Source organism: Helianthus annuus, chromosome 10 (genome assembly GCF_002127325.2).
Source record: "Helianthus annuus cultivar XRQ/B chromosome 10, HanXRQr2.0-SUNRISE, whole genome shotgun sequence".
NCBI classification, from domain to species: Eukaryota; Viridiplantae; Streptophyta; class Magnoliopsida; order Asterales; family Asteraceae; genus Helianthus; species Helianthus annuus.
This window is the reverse complement of record NC_035442.2, coordinates 72,451,045-72,466,545: the sequence shown is the minus strand read 5'-3', so window position 1 is coordinate 72,466,545 and position 15,501 is coordinate 72,451,045. Positions and strand designations below refer to the sequence as shown.

At 35.9% G+C, this 15,501-nt stretch overlaps 1 protein-coding gene across 1 annotated transcript; it reads left to right on the top strand.

Annotated features, from left to right (window-relative positions):
* The first annotated feature begins 5,642 nt into the window (after positions 1-5,642).
* Positions 5,643-11,235, top strand: LOC110884900 (amino acid transporter AVT1A). The gene is made up of 12 exons (XM_022132601.2): positions 5,643-6,133; positions 6,992-7,278; positions 7,378-7,592; positions 8,979-9,002; positions 9,092-9,272; positions 9,356-9,572; positions 9,767-9,902; positions 9,980-9,999; positions 10,085-10,230; positions 10,496-10,539; positions 10,625-10,687; positions 10,823-11,235. Exons 1-12 carry the CDS (start codon positions 5,955-5,957, stop codon positions 10,913-10,915), a joined length of 1,605 nt encoding a protein of 534 aa, XP_021988293.1. The 5' UTR covers positions 5,643-5,954; the 3' UTR covers positions 10,916-11,235.
* Positions 11,236-15,501: the final 4,266 nt, after the last annotated feature.

The window sequence follows — 15,501 nt, the reverse complement described above, 5'->3', positions numbered from 1 at the left end:
GTCTCGATTTCCATATTGTTTCTCATGATCATAATAAATGTGGACCAATCGTTTTCTTTTGGAAGTGCATCAACGAGCTTGTCAATCATATCTTCTCGATTCTTTTCGATTCCTAGCAGTTTTAATTCTTTGATCAAATAACAATATCTTTCTATCAGTTGTTTCACTATTTCGCCTTTTAGACTTGTGAATTTTTCAAATTATTTCTTCATTAAGGCTCTTTTGCTTTTCATCACCAGCTCATTTCCTTCAGCTTTATTTTTCAATGCAATCCAAATTGAATAAGCAGTTTTGTTATGTTGTAACAATGATAGGATACTGTCTTTCACTGATTGTTGCAGAAAACTTATCATTTTCTTTTCATATTTGAATTTTTCTTGTTCTTGTTCATTATATTCTATCAGTGACTTCTTTTGACCATTTTCATCTAAGGGTTCCTTATATTCTCTCAAAACTGCATACCAACACCTCATATGATAACCTTGAACCCAATCAGCAAACCACTCTTCCCATTTTCTATAATCGTCTAAGTGCATTAACCTAGGTGGTTTAGATGACGTTCCATGTTCATTTTCAAAATTTAAAGTCTGAGCCTTCCAATCCGGCATTGTTGCAAAGGCATTGTGAAATCCAGAATCCATGTTTAACACCTGCGAAAATCAACACACGGTCAAACAACTTTGAAATAGAAATGTAAATCGCTTTCGTGCGAATGGGAGATATCACTTCGTACGAATGTGACATATTCGTGCGAATGTGACAAATGATAACAATCTAACAACAAATGAGCAGGTTTGTGTGAACTGTACTTGTCCGGTTCGTACGAATGTGACAATTCTTCCAAAAATTGACTTTTATGCACGTTCGTACGAATGTGTCGTAACAAACTCGGACGAATCTCGAAACTCAAGTTTCGTTTTTCATGGTTTTTCAAGAATTTTCAGTGAATTAGTTCTAATTTTGATCTGATTCTTTCAAGGATTGATTAAAACATGGTTTCACACAACATATCCAAAAATCAGTCAATTTTGTCCATGAATTCGACGTTAATTATGCGTCTTAAGTTTAAAGAAGATGAGTAGAAAAGAAGTGAGTAGAAAGATGATGAATTCAGATCCAAATTGGCTTGAATCTGCTTGAATCTTGTGTCTTCAGTCTGGGGAAATTGGTCTCCTGCTCTGATACCATTTGAAAGGACCGTTTCAGTGATCCCAAATGCTCTGACCGGCTAGTTTGACTCAATATCTCGTGGGGAATCCGAGTATGAAGGTGACATGCACAAGAACAAGCTAATTAAATTGGTTTATATTGATTATATGAAGTTACAATACCACAAAACCAAATGGACAAAGTTTCCCCTCTCTGGTCCACAAAATTTACAAATGACAAGACTTGACTCCCTATTTATAGGCCTGACCCATTCGCAAGTATCAACTAGGACGAATGGGCTTTATATGCAGATGCGCCCCTGGGACAGATGGGTGTCCGGTTTGTGCGAATCTGCCATTCGTACGAACTGGAATTTACACTACAATCTCATCTTGTCCTATACTATTAACTACCACTCGATATATCGACAATTAAGAACATGATTGACGGAAGCAATACACATAATGCATTTACATTCCTCAAAACCTATAAATCTTAGATAATTACTATTACTTACCTATTCAAATCAGATTCACAGCAAAAACTACGGGGAATTGCGTAGGAATTGGATGTGTTGTTTGGAAAACATCAATCACATCCCTGGCATTAATCCTGTCATCGATGACTGCATCTCATTCTTTAACCCGTTTTGTGACAAACACGCGTTGTCGCTTCCTTCATTTCTCTAATCGAAATCACTTAGTGACGCCATCACGATTCTAATCTCGCTCCGCCTCACTGTAAAACCCTATTACAGACTAATCCTCAACGACACGATTTGTGGAATCAACGACAATTACAAAACTAACTTTTGAATGAATTCACCAAGAAACTGAACGAATGAAGTAACAAATTTGCAGATCTGAGAGGAATATCGAGATGTATAAGACGAAAGAGAGTAATAAAGAGGGTGAGAGATTAAAGGTAGGAAAAGATGGAGAGATAGTTATGAGATAGGTTTTTTATTCCTAATATATACATATATATACTCCTCCATGTATTTCATTTGAAATTTACTTTTGTGGCTAAGATTTAATCTCAACCCTCTATTTTTATGATCGAAAGGTTCTTATTTAATCTCAACCCTCTAGTTTTATGATCTAAAGGCTCTTATACCAATATAACTAGGTTATAACCCCGTGCATTACACGGGGTTAAAAAATGTAATTTTACATAGTAAATAATAAAACAATATATCTTTAAAAATCTCGCTTATTACACGAGTTGAATAAAATATAATGTAATATGTTGACACATACAGTCGTCAAGATTTATCGGGGATGTGGATATGAAATACCGAGTATAAAGTTAACCGAATAGACTATAAAGAAATTGAACTAAAGTAGAGTATATGGTCTAAATATGGAGTAAAGTGAAATAACGAAGTAAAGTGTGCATGGTCTAAATATGGAATAGTGAAATAAGTCGTTTTATATTTAAAAGTTATGAATATATAAAACTCACTAAAATTAAACTAATAATATTTATCCATAAGATATTAAACTAATAATATTTAGTAGGAGGATTATCTACAATATAAGATATTAAACTAATAATATTTAGGGGGTGAGGGTTATCTATAATTAATTACAAGAGATTAAACTAAAATAATAATTATCTATAAAAGATGGCCTAATATAATGACAAGTGTCCCTAAAATGGTTTCTTTTATTATATAGTATAGATATAGAGAAACAGGATCAGGAGAAAACGCTCAAAAGTGTGAGAACGGTGAGAACGAATCCTGGCCCAACACGTGTCCCGCGGCATAGAGAAGGGCGGAGGGGCTTTTTTGTCTTTTCATTTTTCTTTTATTTTCCCAACGCGGTATAATATTTTCTGGCGTCTAAGTTTTTTTTGGCGTTAATTGTACTTATTAAACTTTTTGGTGTTGAATTAATTGTTTTTGTGTCACATATATAATTTTTTGGCGTTATAGCGTTTTCTGGTTAATTTTTTTGGCGTTTGTGGCGTTTTGTACAATAATTCACTAGGAGTCATTAATATTTGCATAAGATTAAAGTAAGACCATTTTTTTTGCGTTTAGTGAATATTTTGGCGTTTAATACCCTTTACAAGGTGCTTTGCCAGCAACCTTTCTCCCAGTTTTCATACTACTAGCGTCTTTGTGTTTGTAGTTTTTGGCGTTTTATATAATAATGTATTTTATTTATAGAGAATTAGATAAAAAAACAACATATAACTTGATATCAAAACAATATAAAATGAGATAAAAAATAATAAAAAATGGTAATCTAATTTTTCTTCCGAATCTTCACTGTCATCAACCTCTTTCTTCTTGAATTTGTTTTTGGCGTTTTGAACCTTTTTTTGAATACTTTAGCTAGATGCCAACTTTCCTACATAAACCTTGTCTTTTTCAGAAGAAACTGCTTAGTGGCATCCTGTGTTTTGGTGTGATATTCTTGTTTGGTAGCATGTCATTGAAGATCACCTCTGCTTGATGCTATTTGTAATAATGGAGTCCAAAATAGCATTTTACCCTTGTGTTGATCCCTTTATTCCATGCATATAATCACCAAGAACAAAGCTCACATGATGGCATATCACTGTCATCAGTCTCTTTTTCTTAAATATATATGTCCATCTCATTCAACAAAATATTATTGAGATAACCCCCTCAGAAGAAGGATCCGTTTCAGTGAAAGCTTTGCCATCTGTGGCGTTTTAAAGTGAGTGGTTTCTAGAGGATATGACGTTTGTGTTTTCTGGGTGTGATTAATTTCATCATGTATAGACCCCTCTCTTATAGGAGTTTTTTGGCGCGTAGTTTAGGTGGGACTTTTTATTGTAATAAATGATAGTAATAAAGTAACTGTCTTTTCAGTTACTGTTTTTGTATTTACTGTCTTGATCAGCTTTTATCCGTTTTATAGGTTATAGACGTCCCATCTTCTAAGTTTGGCGTTTTTTTAAATGGCGTTATGCAGACCAAGATGACAAAATATAATAACGGAGTAAATAAAATATTAAGCAGGAATTTTTTTTTGTTATTTTTGGCGTTCTGTAAGGATTATTACCATTTTTAGTATTTTTTTGGCGTTTTGCTAATAAAGATAGAAATATATCATTTAATTATCTTAAAAAAAAGAAAAGAAGATTACATAAAAGAAAAGAAAGAGGAAAAAAATTAAAAGCCTTCGTTAGATGGTACTATATCCGAAAAGTATCTATCACTTGCGTCATCTTCTTCCTCCTCGGAGTCTTCATCTGGATCTTCATCCATGTCATCACCTTCACCTTCATCAGTTTCTTGTTCCGGAAGATTCTGAAGCCTCCACTTGAACATGTCTTGCATTAATCCAAATTTGAGTCTATTTCTGTGTTGGTACAAGTGGCGTTATGCAATTCTTCCATGAAACTCAGTCGCTGCTTTGTCATGATGTTTTCTAGCCAGTATACTTCCTGCTGTCCGCTGTCGTATGTAAGCGTCACCATGTCTGTTTCATCATCAAAACGCCATGATGTCATGACAGGGTCCGGCTTCACATCTGCTTTGATTGGTCCAAATTTCCTGGTTAATGCTTTCATAAGCATATGTGTTTCATGGCATTCGTTGTCTAGAGCGATGCCAATGGATAAGATTCCCCTCTGTATCTCTTCTTCCATCTTCAGAATTCCCCTGACCGTCTTAACATACACCCTCCTTCTGTTGTCAAAACGGAGGACGAATCGCCTAATTGCCAGAGTGTATCTCCAGGAAACGATTGTTGCCATTTTTGGCGTTTTGGTTAAGTTGGCGTTTTGGTTACAAATGTTTTTTTGCAGAAATGGATAGATTGAAGTGATTATGGAAGCTATGTTTTTACCTCGTATATGTAATGATGTTTTTGGCGCGTAATTTAGGATGAAATTTCTTCTAATTAATGTTATTAACTGAAATTCAGTTACTGTGTTGTTTCATCTTCCTGTAATATCCAACACGTTTTATCACTAATTTTTGGCGTTTTGTTTTTAATGGCGTTTTATTTTTTTGTATGGTGTTTTATTATTTGATGGCGTTTTGAATATGAGCGGTAAAAGACCATTTTACCCTTAATGAAGCGCGTCCCACATAATAAAATTGATGTTATTTATGAAAACGCCACCGCGCAATCTAGTTAATGGATTGTTTTGATCGGACGAGCCATAAACGTTCTCATCATTTTCCCAATTTTCACCGTTTTCTCTAAATCCTGACCCTAGATATAGATACACAAACATACATGTGTACATAGAGAAAAATCAAGCTCTATATGACACTCACCTTACGTGTACCAAAATTTAAATAAAGGGTTAGCAACCACATAAAAGTGATAAAAAAGCATATCACATCTTTGTTTTTGTCATCTACCATGTGATCAAATCAAATTGTGGACTTTATCAACAAATAACAACCGAAGACACCAAGTGAGTTCAAAATTCAAATGAATTGTCAACTACCACAACCTTTCCAAATTAATTATAAAACATGTTCCTTGTTCATTCGTCGCTTCCCAACCCTATAAACAGCTGTCCGTCAATTCACCTTCTCTCTCCTCCGGTCTTTTCGCAACTCCCATCATGTCTTCGTACGATCTTGACAGATACACCTCATGGTCGACTAGATGCCTATGCGATGCAAGATCATCATGCCACCTTGATTCATAAACTTGTTTTTTTTTGTTGTTCTTATATTATATTATTAGTTCACGTAACTATCTGATCACAGTAGATCTATAAGATTGAGATTGTTTGTCATTTCTGATCTGGGTTATTCGTGTAACGTCTTCTGGTTGTGAGTTTTGCTTATTTTGTTGACAATAATGGCGGATAGGTTTGGGAAGGAAGGTGATTATTATTTGGTTGAAGATGACGATGATGAAGATAATGATGATATTGAAGCAAATGATAGTGATGATAATGATGATGGGAATGATGATATTTCGAGTCGTAGGTCGTCGTCTTCTCAAGTTTCTGCGGGGCAGTGGCCACAGAGTTTCAAGTGAGTTTCAATTTCATCTCTTGCTTTTATATAGTTTAATTTTGTGTTCATTATGCATGTTTGATGTGAGAATTTTGTTTAGAATTATAGTTGTTGTTTAGCTATATTTACATGTTAACAAAAAATACAATTAGGGTTATATGACTAGCTAGCTTTGCTATGTGTAACTATGAGCTTGTTTACACTATAAAAGCATCTGCATTGTTCTTCCATAGGCAATGCGTCAAACGCGTTGGTTGTATTTGATGTATGACATTTGTTATAACCTATAGTATTATCTCATGTGAAAAGAAAGACATAGGATTTGGGGATCCTTTATTTTTTTCTTATATCTAGGTGTTTTAGAAAATCATAAGCGTTTCTAGGAGTTTTTTTTTTTTGGAAGTTGTTTTGGTTTATAGGGAGTCCGCGAGTCAAAGTAGCAGCCTCAATTGAAGTCCGCTAGACAAATGAAGTTTTGCCATGTTAGTGTATTGAAGGAGTGCTTCCCGCGTAAATATCTGGTGTCCGTTTTTTTTGGAGTCCGCTACCATGGGAACCGAACTACTACATAGAAACCAAAACACTTCCAAAAATCTTTTAGAAACACTTATCATTGCTAAAACACCTACCTAGAAATTAAAAAAAAAAATACAATAGGATTTGTGATTTTTGTAAGGTGTCACATAGTTGGTCACTTTGATATACGTCGTTGTAACGTTAACATAATAACTCTTTTGGTGTCATAGCATTCATAGATTGTGCTTATTCAGTTAATTTTGTTATACAAACTAATCTTCTGGTGATATATTGTGTTATCCTGAAAACAAACTGAAACAAGATCTTTACATTTTAGTTTTTTCAACCATTTGATTACAGGCAGACACTTGATCCTTTTTCGCTTTCAGCAACACCAAGTTTGGGATTCCTCAGACGACCATCTGGTTCTATATATTCAATGTATGAACCTAACATCGATAGTAACTTTGATGGCAACTTCAAGTCCAAGTTATTGTCAGAATGTTCAAAGGTTTATAGCAAACAAGATTTGGATAGAATTTCAAGAATGATATCGACATGGTCAGGGCGAGGAACCATACCTGATCAACTCATCGATGAACTTCCCATTACATTCGGATGCAGCGTCACTCAGACTGTTTTCAATTGTAAGATCATACATTAATCATACTTATTGTTTTCAGTTTCAAGTTTGATCAAACAACAGTATATGAATGTTTTTAATTTTTGGTTTTTTGTTGGATTAGCGGTTAATGTGATGGTTGGAGTCGGAGTGCTTTCTATGCCGAATACAATAGCAGAAGCCGGGTGGGCGGGCATGGGCTTGTTAGCCTTGTTTGCAGTGATGTGTTGTTACACGGCTTATCTCATGAAAAACTGCTTTGAGAGCAAAGAAACCATCCAAAGCTATCCTGATATTGGAGAAGCTGCATTTGGGAAATACGGGCGTCTAATCATAGCAGTAAGTCGATATATCATGTTAGCAAGTGTTTTGTTTGGATGTTAGGGTTGCTAAACGGGTCGTGTTTGTGGGTTGGCGGGTTGAACCCGAACAAGACACAAACACGAAAATCATGCCAAACACATAAACCAGAACATGACACAAGTGTCCGTGGGTTGACGCAATAACGACTTGTTTAACCCGATTTGCATATCAATACTCTATAATTACAAATTTATAACAAAAAATACAAATGTATATAAACCAGGTATCTGTAGATTACAAAGTTGATCTCAGCTTTTCTTTTAAGTTTTACTTATTAAATTTGGCAGAAAGTACCAATTATTTTATGTTACGACATAAAAACACATTTACGAATAAATCAGGTTAAACAGGTCAACCTGCGAGGTCAACTTGAACCCAACCCATTTAGCTATATGTTTTTGCGTGTTCAACCCACAACTGACCCATTTAGGCTAAATCTAAACCCACGAATTTTATGCTAGGTGCACACCATGTTTTCGTTCCTTTGTCAAAAATTCCACCCCTGGGTGTGCGTTTTGAAAATGATTATAGCCATCCTTCTTGCCAAAATGCAAAAGTAAACAGTCCATGATATATATATATATATATATATATATATATATATATATATATATATATATATATATATATAGGGGTTGGTTAACGTACAATTGGCCTTAACGTACGATGCGTACGCTGTGAAAATATAACATGCGGAATTGAGGTCATAACATGCGGATTTTAACGTACAAACTCGGAAGACTACCAAACCCAGAAGATTCATCATGCGGCTTAAAACCCGGACAACCTATAACATGCGGATCCACAAAACCCGGACACCTATGCAGATTCACAAAATCGGAAAATATAACATGCGGATTTCCTAAACTCCGAAAATATAGCATGCTACTTCACAAACCCGGACAACTATAACATGCGGCTTAACAAACTCGAAAAATATAACATGCAGAATACTCATCGCGTACGCTCGCGTTAAGGCCAATTGTATTTCACTCTCTCTCTCTCTCTCTCTCTCTCTCTCTTTATGTGTGTGTGTGTGTGTGGGGTGGGGTTCTAGAGTGAACACAAGTGTACTTGCGGACTGAGTGAACAAATCCTGGCCATTGATTTACACATGTGTGTGACAAGGATTAATTCTTTCAGTTTGCAAATACATCACTGTTCACTCTTGAACCTAATAGTCTATGTCTATATATATATATATATATATATATATATATATATATATATATATATATTGTGAACTGTAGTGTTTTCTTTGCATATTGGTTAGATAGATGATCTCTTTGCTTTGACGATCCCTTTACTAAATGATATTTTTGAAGCTTTTTTTATACTAATCTACTCTCCGTTTTCTTGCAGATAATTTTGTACACATCCCTCTACGTAAGTAAACCGTTTCTTAAACTTAAATTTAGTATGTAGAAACACTACAACCACTGCTTCTATGTTCATAAATCATGAGTTATCTTCAGGCATATTGTGTGGAGTTCATTATATTAGAAGGAGACAATATTGCTAGTTTGTTTCCTGATCTATCCTTGCATTTCGGCGGTCTCAATATGGACTCGGTTCACTTCTACGCCATTCTTTCTGCTGTCATTATGGGACTCACCCTTTTGGTGAAAAACGCGCGAGTGATCTCACTTCTTTCAGGTACGTTATAGTCAATGCTATTTTGACGATTTTTGCGTATAATTCATTGACTTTAAATATACATATTTTTCGTTGATTTGCAGCTACTGGTGTTGTGTCCACTGTTATGGTCCTTTTGTGTGTGTTCTGGCTTGGCACAGTGAATGTTGGCTTTCACGAAAATGGTCCACCCATTAAGTTTGGTGGGATTGCTTTCGCGCTTGGTGTATACGGATTTTGCTTTTCGGGACATTGTGTTTTTCCTAATATATACCAGTCAATGGCTGACAAAACCAAGTTTACAAAGGCAATGATAATCTGGTGAGACACTTTGACTTTTGAAGTCAAACATGCTACTTTTTATGTTTTGAGATGAATATATAAAACTTTTTCAAGATCTTGATGAGTAACAGTCAACTTCTGAAAAATCAAACTGATATATCATATATGCTATATATGCATCTGTGATCATTGAGTACACATCTTGATCAACTTTGCACTTGATTCTTTTGCAGCTTTGTGTTGTGTGTTTTTTTGTACGGGATTGTTGCCGTTATGGGTTTTCTCATGTTTGGAGAACAATCTTTGTCCCAAATAACATTGAACATGCCTCAAGATGCAATTGCATCCAAAGTTGCACTGTTGACAGTTGTAAGTGTTCATCTCTTGGTTGATCTTCGCAGTTTGTTTTCAACTATTGAAATTGATTTATGTTTACGTATTTGCAGATCGTCAACCCATTCACCAAATATCCTTTTCATGATCACTTACATACCAAAAAAATTGTTGTGATGTTTTAAAAGTAATCCATTTGTCTCCTTAACATTTTATACATATGCTTTGCTAATGAACCCATTGGCTAGTGCCATTGAAGAGCTCTTGCCTGCTAAAATTGCGAACAGTTATTGGTGCTTTATTATTCTACGGATCGCGCTAGTCGCATCCTCTATTTGCGTTGCATTTGCTCTTCCATTTTTCGGTAAGCATTACTTGTAGTACTTATTGCAAACTCCACAAACAAGTACTGAATTTTATGCAAATTTCATGAGGTACCCAACTGTTTTTTCTATCATTTTAATGTATCAAACTATAATTGACAAACAAAAGTTAAATATCTATAATGAAAAATTGCATAGAGTTTCGCTTTGCAAAACCAGACTTGATATATGTTTCTGTTGAACTTTCATACTTCCTTCTTGTTCGTCCGTTCAAATTTCTCATTTTCTTGTGTTTTCTGAATGTAGGTCTCTTGATGGCTTTAATGGGTTCGGTTCTTTGTATTTTGACGGTAAGTATGCCGTTCTGAGTTCAAGCTAGTAATACATTTCCAACGCTTAAACTTAACGCGTTTGGTTCTTTGTATTTTGGTACAGTCCCTCATATTACCCGCTTTATGCTTTTTGAGGATCAATGGGAGTAAGGCCACAACCACACAAGTAAGTTCCAATACATTTTGAGCATGATTCTTGCAAGATGTCTGCTTTGACCTTTGTAGTATGTATTTCATCATCATAGTACTCCTTGTTTTCTTAGTATCTGTCTGACAATGATGTTGGTTAAAACTTTTGCAGATTGGTTTGAGCGTTTCTATTACGGTAGTGTCGACAATCTGCATGATTGTAGGGACATACTCATCCTTGGTGGATATCGTGAACTCATTCTGAAAAATGAACGATCTCTCTTGTCTGTGCGGTTCTACTTATTTACTTCAGATAAATAAATATGAATAATCTAGTTTAGAGGCTATGAGTTGAATTTTGGTTAAGTATGACTAGAGATTTAGTTTCGTATTGCTTGGCATTGGTTTTGACTTGATATAACACCGCCCTTGATCCTCTTTTGCATGGCCAAATCTGTTAGCATGTTTTGTTGTTGTAACAGATAAAAGTTGGATGCTAGTTTTTTATGTTCAATCTAGGAATATATTGTGATTCTTTACCTATTTTGTGCTCTTTTATTGAAATCTAATAATTTTTTTTTGTTTTTTGTTTTTTTTCTTCTGTTACCCACTAATACCCTAACTGATGTGTCTAACATAGTGGTGGGCTAATTGTGTTCTAAAGGGCTTAGGAGGTGGAACATATATTTTGTATATTAGTATAAGTTTTGTTACCGTATAGGTCATTTTATTAAGAAGGTATATCCTTTTGAATCACTATCTTAACATTATTAAAAAAAAAAAAAAAAAAAAAAAAAAAAAAAAAAAAACAGTTGAGGATATTCATGATGTAAATAAAAACACACTTATAAAGGATTATTTAAAAGAATGTTTTAAATTTACATGAATTGCTTCAATAAAGGATGTATAGCTCCTGTAAACCTACTCCTAAAACTACTCTTAAAATCTACATTAATGTTCACTATAGGACTAGAAACTCAACAACTTGGGGAGTAAAACCTTTAAAGCACACCTTGATACCAGTTGACTACAAACCCTTTGGTCAAAGATGTCTAACTCAAAGATGTTGGTCCTTGATTGGCATTACTACAAAGCGTGCGAAGGGGATTGAATACAACTATACACTTAATATCAAACTCGGTGTGGAGAACAGAAAAGGATACCCCCTACCTAAACAAGTTCTTTGAGCGTATTAACTCAAATTGTTGAAAACACAAATCATTGGATAGACCACACATAGATGGGTATGGGACTCGAGAATGTGATGATGAGTTGATAAAGGTTATGCTTTGACACATTACTTCTCCCAACACACTAGACTAAACCTTATTGTTCTGACTTTGCTATCGTACATGTTTAATGTGAGTCGTACTATTTAATTAAGCAAAACAAGATTCATAGCATTGCGCTAGTAATTGGCAGAGTCGTAATTGTGTCATTACTTACAACTCTTTCTTCAGTTGGTCTTCGAATTAGTTGAATGATAATCTTAAATAGGTTGCTTGGAACATGGTACCTTTATATTAAGATACTACATTTAAAGTATCATGGGTAAGTCAAGGTTGTCCCTGAGAATGATTCTCAGGAGGCCTATGCGACTAGAAAAAATGAGCCCGGATTTTTATAATCTCGTATTGAAATTTCTCATCGCTGTTCATATATGGTTGGAACAAACTCCTTCAGCTTCATTCCTGAATGACAAATATAAACACCTTCATCAGCATAGCTGTATAGGCGCATAAGTGCATATCATAGTATAGCAACGTACACTCAGAAGTTTTTTCTTCACTTCTTATGTCAAACCTACAACTATCATTAATTGCAAATCTATCTGCTACAAATCTAACGTTCTACATTAAAGTCGTGTGTCTACCATTTGCACCCAATTTCAGTGAAGCTGTAAACAGAAGTTTTCAGAAATTTAATCTAAAGTCAATAGCACTACTCTTTTCATGTACATTATAGCATAAAGATAAAGACGTTTATTTTGAGGTCAAACCTAAAAGATTTGTTTCTAAGCTAACACTTAAGGCCCAAATATATTCATTTCTATTACTACTTTAGCTCTTCAAAATTTAAAAGTTGACAACTAGTCTATTGACCTAAAAGTCAAACTAGACAGCTTGTTATCTCTTGGTAGCCTCCAACCTGTATAAGAAACTTAATTTTCAGGCCAACTTGACCCTAGCATCAAATAACAACCATTAACAGGATTTGAACCTAAGTCTATATGAGTTTCTAAAGGGGAAGGGCATGACAACGGGTTAGAGAGCCGTATATTTCATAAGTCCAAATTAAATCTACATAGATTCTTTTAAAAACGATATACATATATTAAAAAAATGGCTCTCGGTGAGAATAGCCCATGTGTGCTTGCCCCACCCTCGCACTTGCCATGGGGCAGCCTTGTATAAGCAAAAGAAAGGCAAACATTGGTGACACAATCAATTTACACATTTGTCATCTTTCTTTAAGGTTGGGTATTGTGGGGTGCTAAACGGTGCCACCTTAGAAGGGGCACAAACACGAACACCACCGTTAAGACTCGGGAAGAGAGGGGTTGTAGACTTCCAGTGTCACACTTTTCTCATTCACATTAAAGACATTCCACACCACTTTAACTTTCCAAACCACTAGCTCATATTAGACATAGTTTAATATTATGTTATATTAGAGGGATTAGAGTGTAATATTGTATTCTATATATACTCATGTATATTCAGCAATTATAATCACAATCACAATTCAATAACAATTATATCTTTACCGAGTTTAACTTGGTATTAGAGCTGAGGATCAAACCCTAATTCTGCCGCCATCCACAGCTCTGCTGTCCTTTTTTTCTCGATCACCCAATCACCATGACTACCCTTGTCGCCTTCTCCCAATCAGAAAAGACTATCCACAATTCTCACAAGTTTGGATTTACCCTATCTCCCACCAATTATGGTCATTGGAAGACTATGATTCATCCGTTTTTGGTCACAAACAACATGTTCGGTTATGTAGATGGCACAATTCCATCTCCAACGCCTACTATTCCTGTTTCATCTTCTTCTGGTAAAGACAAGGAAGATGGTCTCCCACAACAATCTGAACCGAATCCTCAGCATGCAATCTGGGTCTCTAATGATGCCCATATTCGCATGCTCCTGCTGTCCACAATCTCTGAAAGCTCTTTTCAGCATGTGCAGGGCTCTACTTCTAGGGAGCTTTGGCTGTCTCTGGAACGTGCCTATGCTCCTCATACGGCTTCTAGAGAATACACTTTGAAGACTCAAGTGCTGCAGATTGAGATGCAGCCTGATGAATCCTCTTCAGTCTATCTGACTCGGGCTCAAGAGTATGCGATTGCCCTGGAAAATATTGGTGAACCGATGAAGGAAAAAGATATCGTGATGATAGTGATTGCTGGTCTTCGTGAAGAATACCACAGCCTGAAGATAATAACCCTTACTCGCCAATTGGTGTTCAACGAGCTTCATGCTCTGTTTGCTGATCATGATTACATGTTAAAGAAAACAGCAGCCGCTATGCCTCCCACACAAGCCTTTACTACAGCCCGTGAACCCGCTGCTTCGGCCACTGCTGCCCCAACCGGTTCACTGCCTCATTCTGATGCAGTTAAGGCTGTCCAACAGCTGGCTGCCCAGCTAGGGTTACAACTACAATTTCCTTCTTCCCCGTCCCCACAGGCCAACTATACAACCCGCAACACAAACCGCAACCCAAACAATAGACAAGGAAACAACCGTGGAGGACGTGGCAATTATAACAGCTCCAACAATCGTTCCAACACAGGAGGTTATCGAAATCAATTCAGTTGGGCTTCTAATCAAAATACCGTGTATGGTACTTGTAACATGTGTGGCATCGGTCATATACCGTCTTAATGTCCCAACCGTGATCCTTCAACCATACCCTCAGGACAGCAATCATCTGCCAACTTTGCTGATTACCGCTCACAACAGGCATTCACCAACTGGCTCAACGACACCGGATTGAGCCACCACGTAGCAACGAATCTCTCCAGCCTCGATAACTCAGAAGCCTATTATGGGGGTGACAACCTTCATGTTGGCAATGGTAAGGGAGTTCCCATTTTACACATTGGTTCCACTCGTTTTTCCTCACCCACAAAAACCTTTGATCTTAAAAACATACTTCATGTTCCAGAAATTAAACAAAATCTCCTTTCTGTCCAACGTTTTTGCCTTGATAATAATGTTTATTTTGAATTTCACGCTACTCATTTTGCTGTGAAGGACAAGTCTACACACACTATCCTCCTCACGGGTCTAAGTAATGGCGGTCTGTATTCCATCATGTCACACCCGTGTCAAAGGCGGAAGCGCGTAGTGTGACTTAATCGGTTTCCATACCATACACCATACAACGTAAGTAAAAAACTATATGATATAAAATATACACGATGTTCATCCATTCCATAATGTAAAGATACAAGTCATAAGTTGTTTTGTAGCAAAAGTTTTACAAACAAGACTTGTTCAAAATAAAGTTTTTAAAATAACGAGGTTTTGCATCCTATGTCCCATTCGAAGACGGGATATGTGGATCAAACCCTCCAAAATACGGATGACATCGTCTTCATAATAACTTGAAACTTCTTAATTCGTTGCACCAAGATCCACATAGATACCTGAAATACATGTAAGTTTGAAAACATCAACAAAAGTTGAGCGAGTTCACGTGTTTTAAGTTCGTAAGCATCAAATGAATCTGTAAAACATTTGAAAGTTGAAGTATCGAAATCCGGTATGTAAAGCGTCAATGAACATGTTGATCATTAATGTGTAGCTAGGACATTAATATGTGTGCCGACATAGGAAG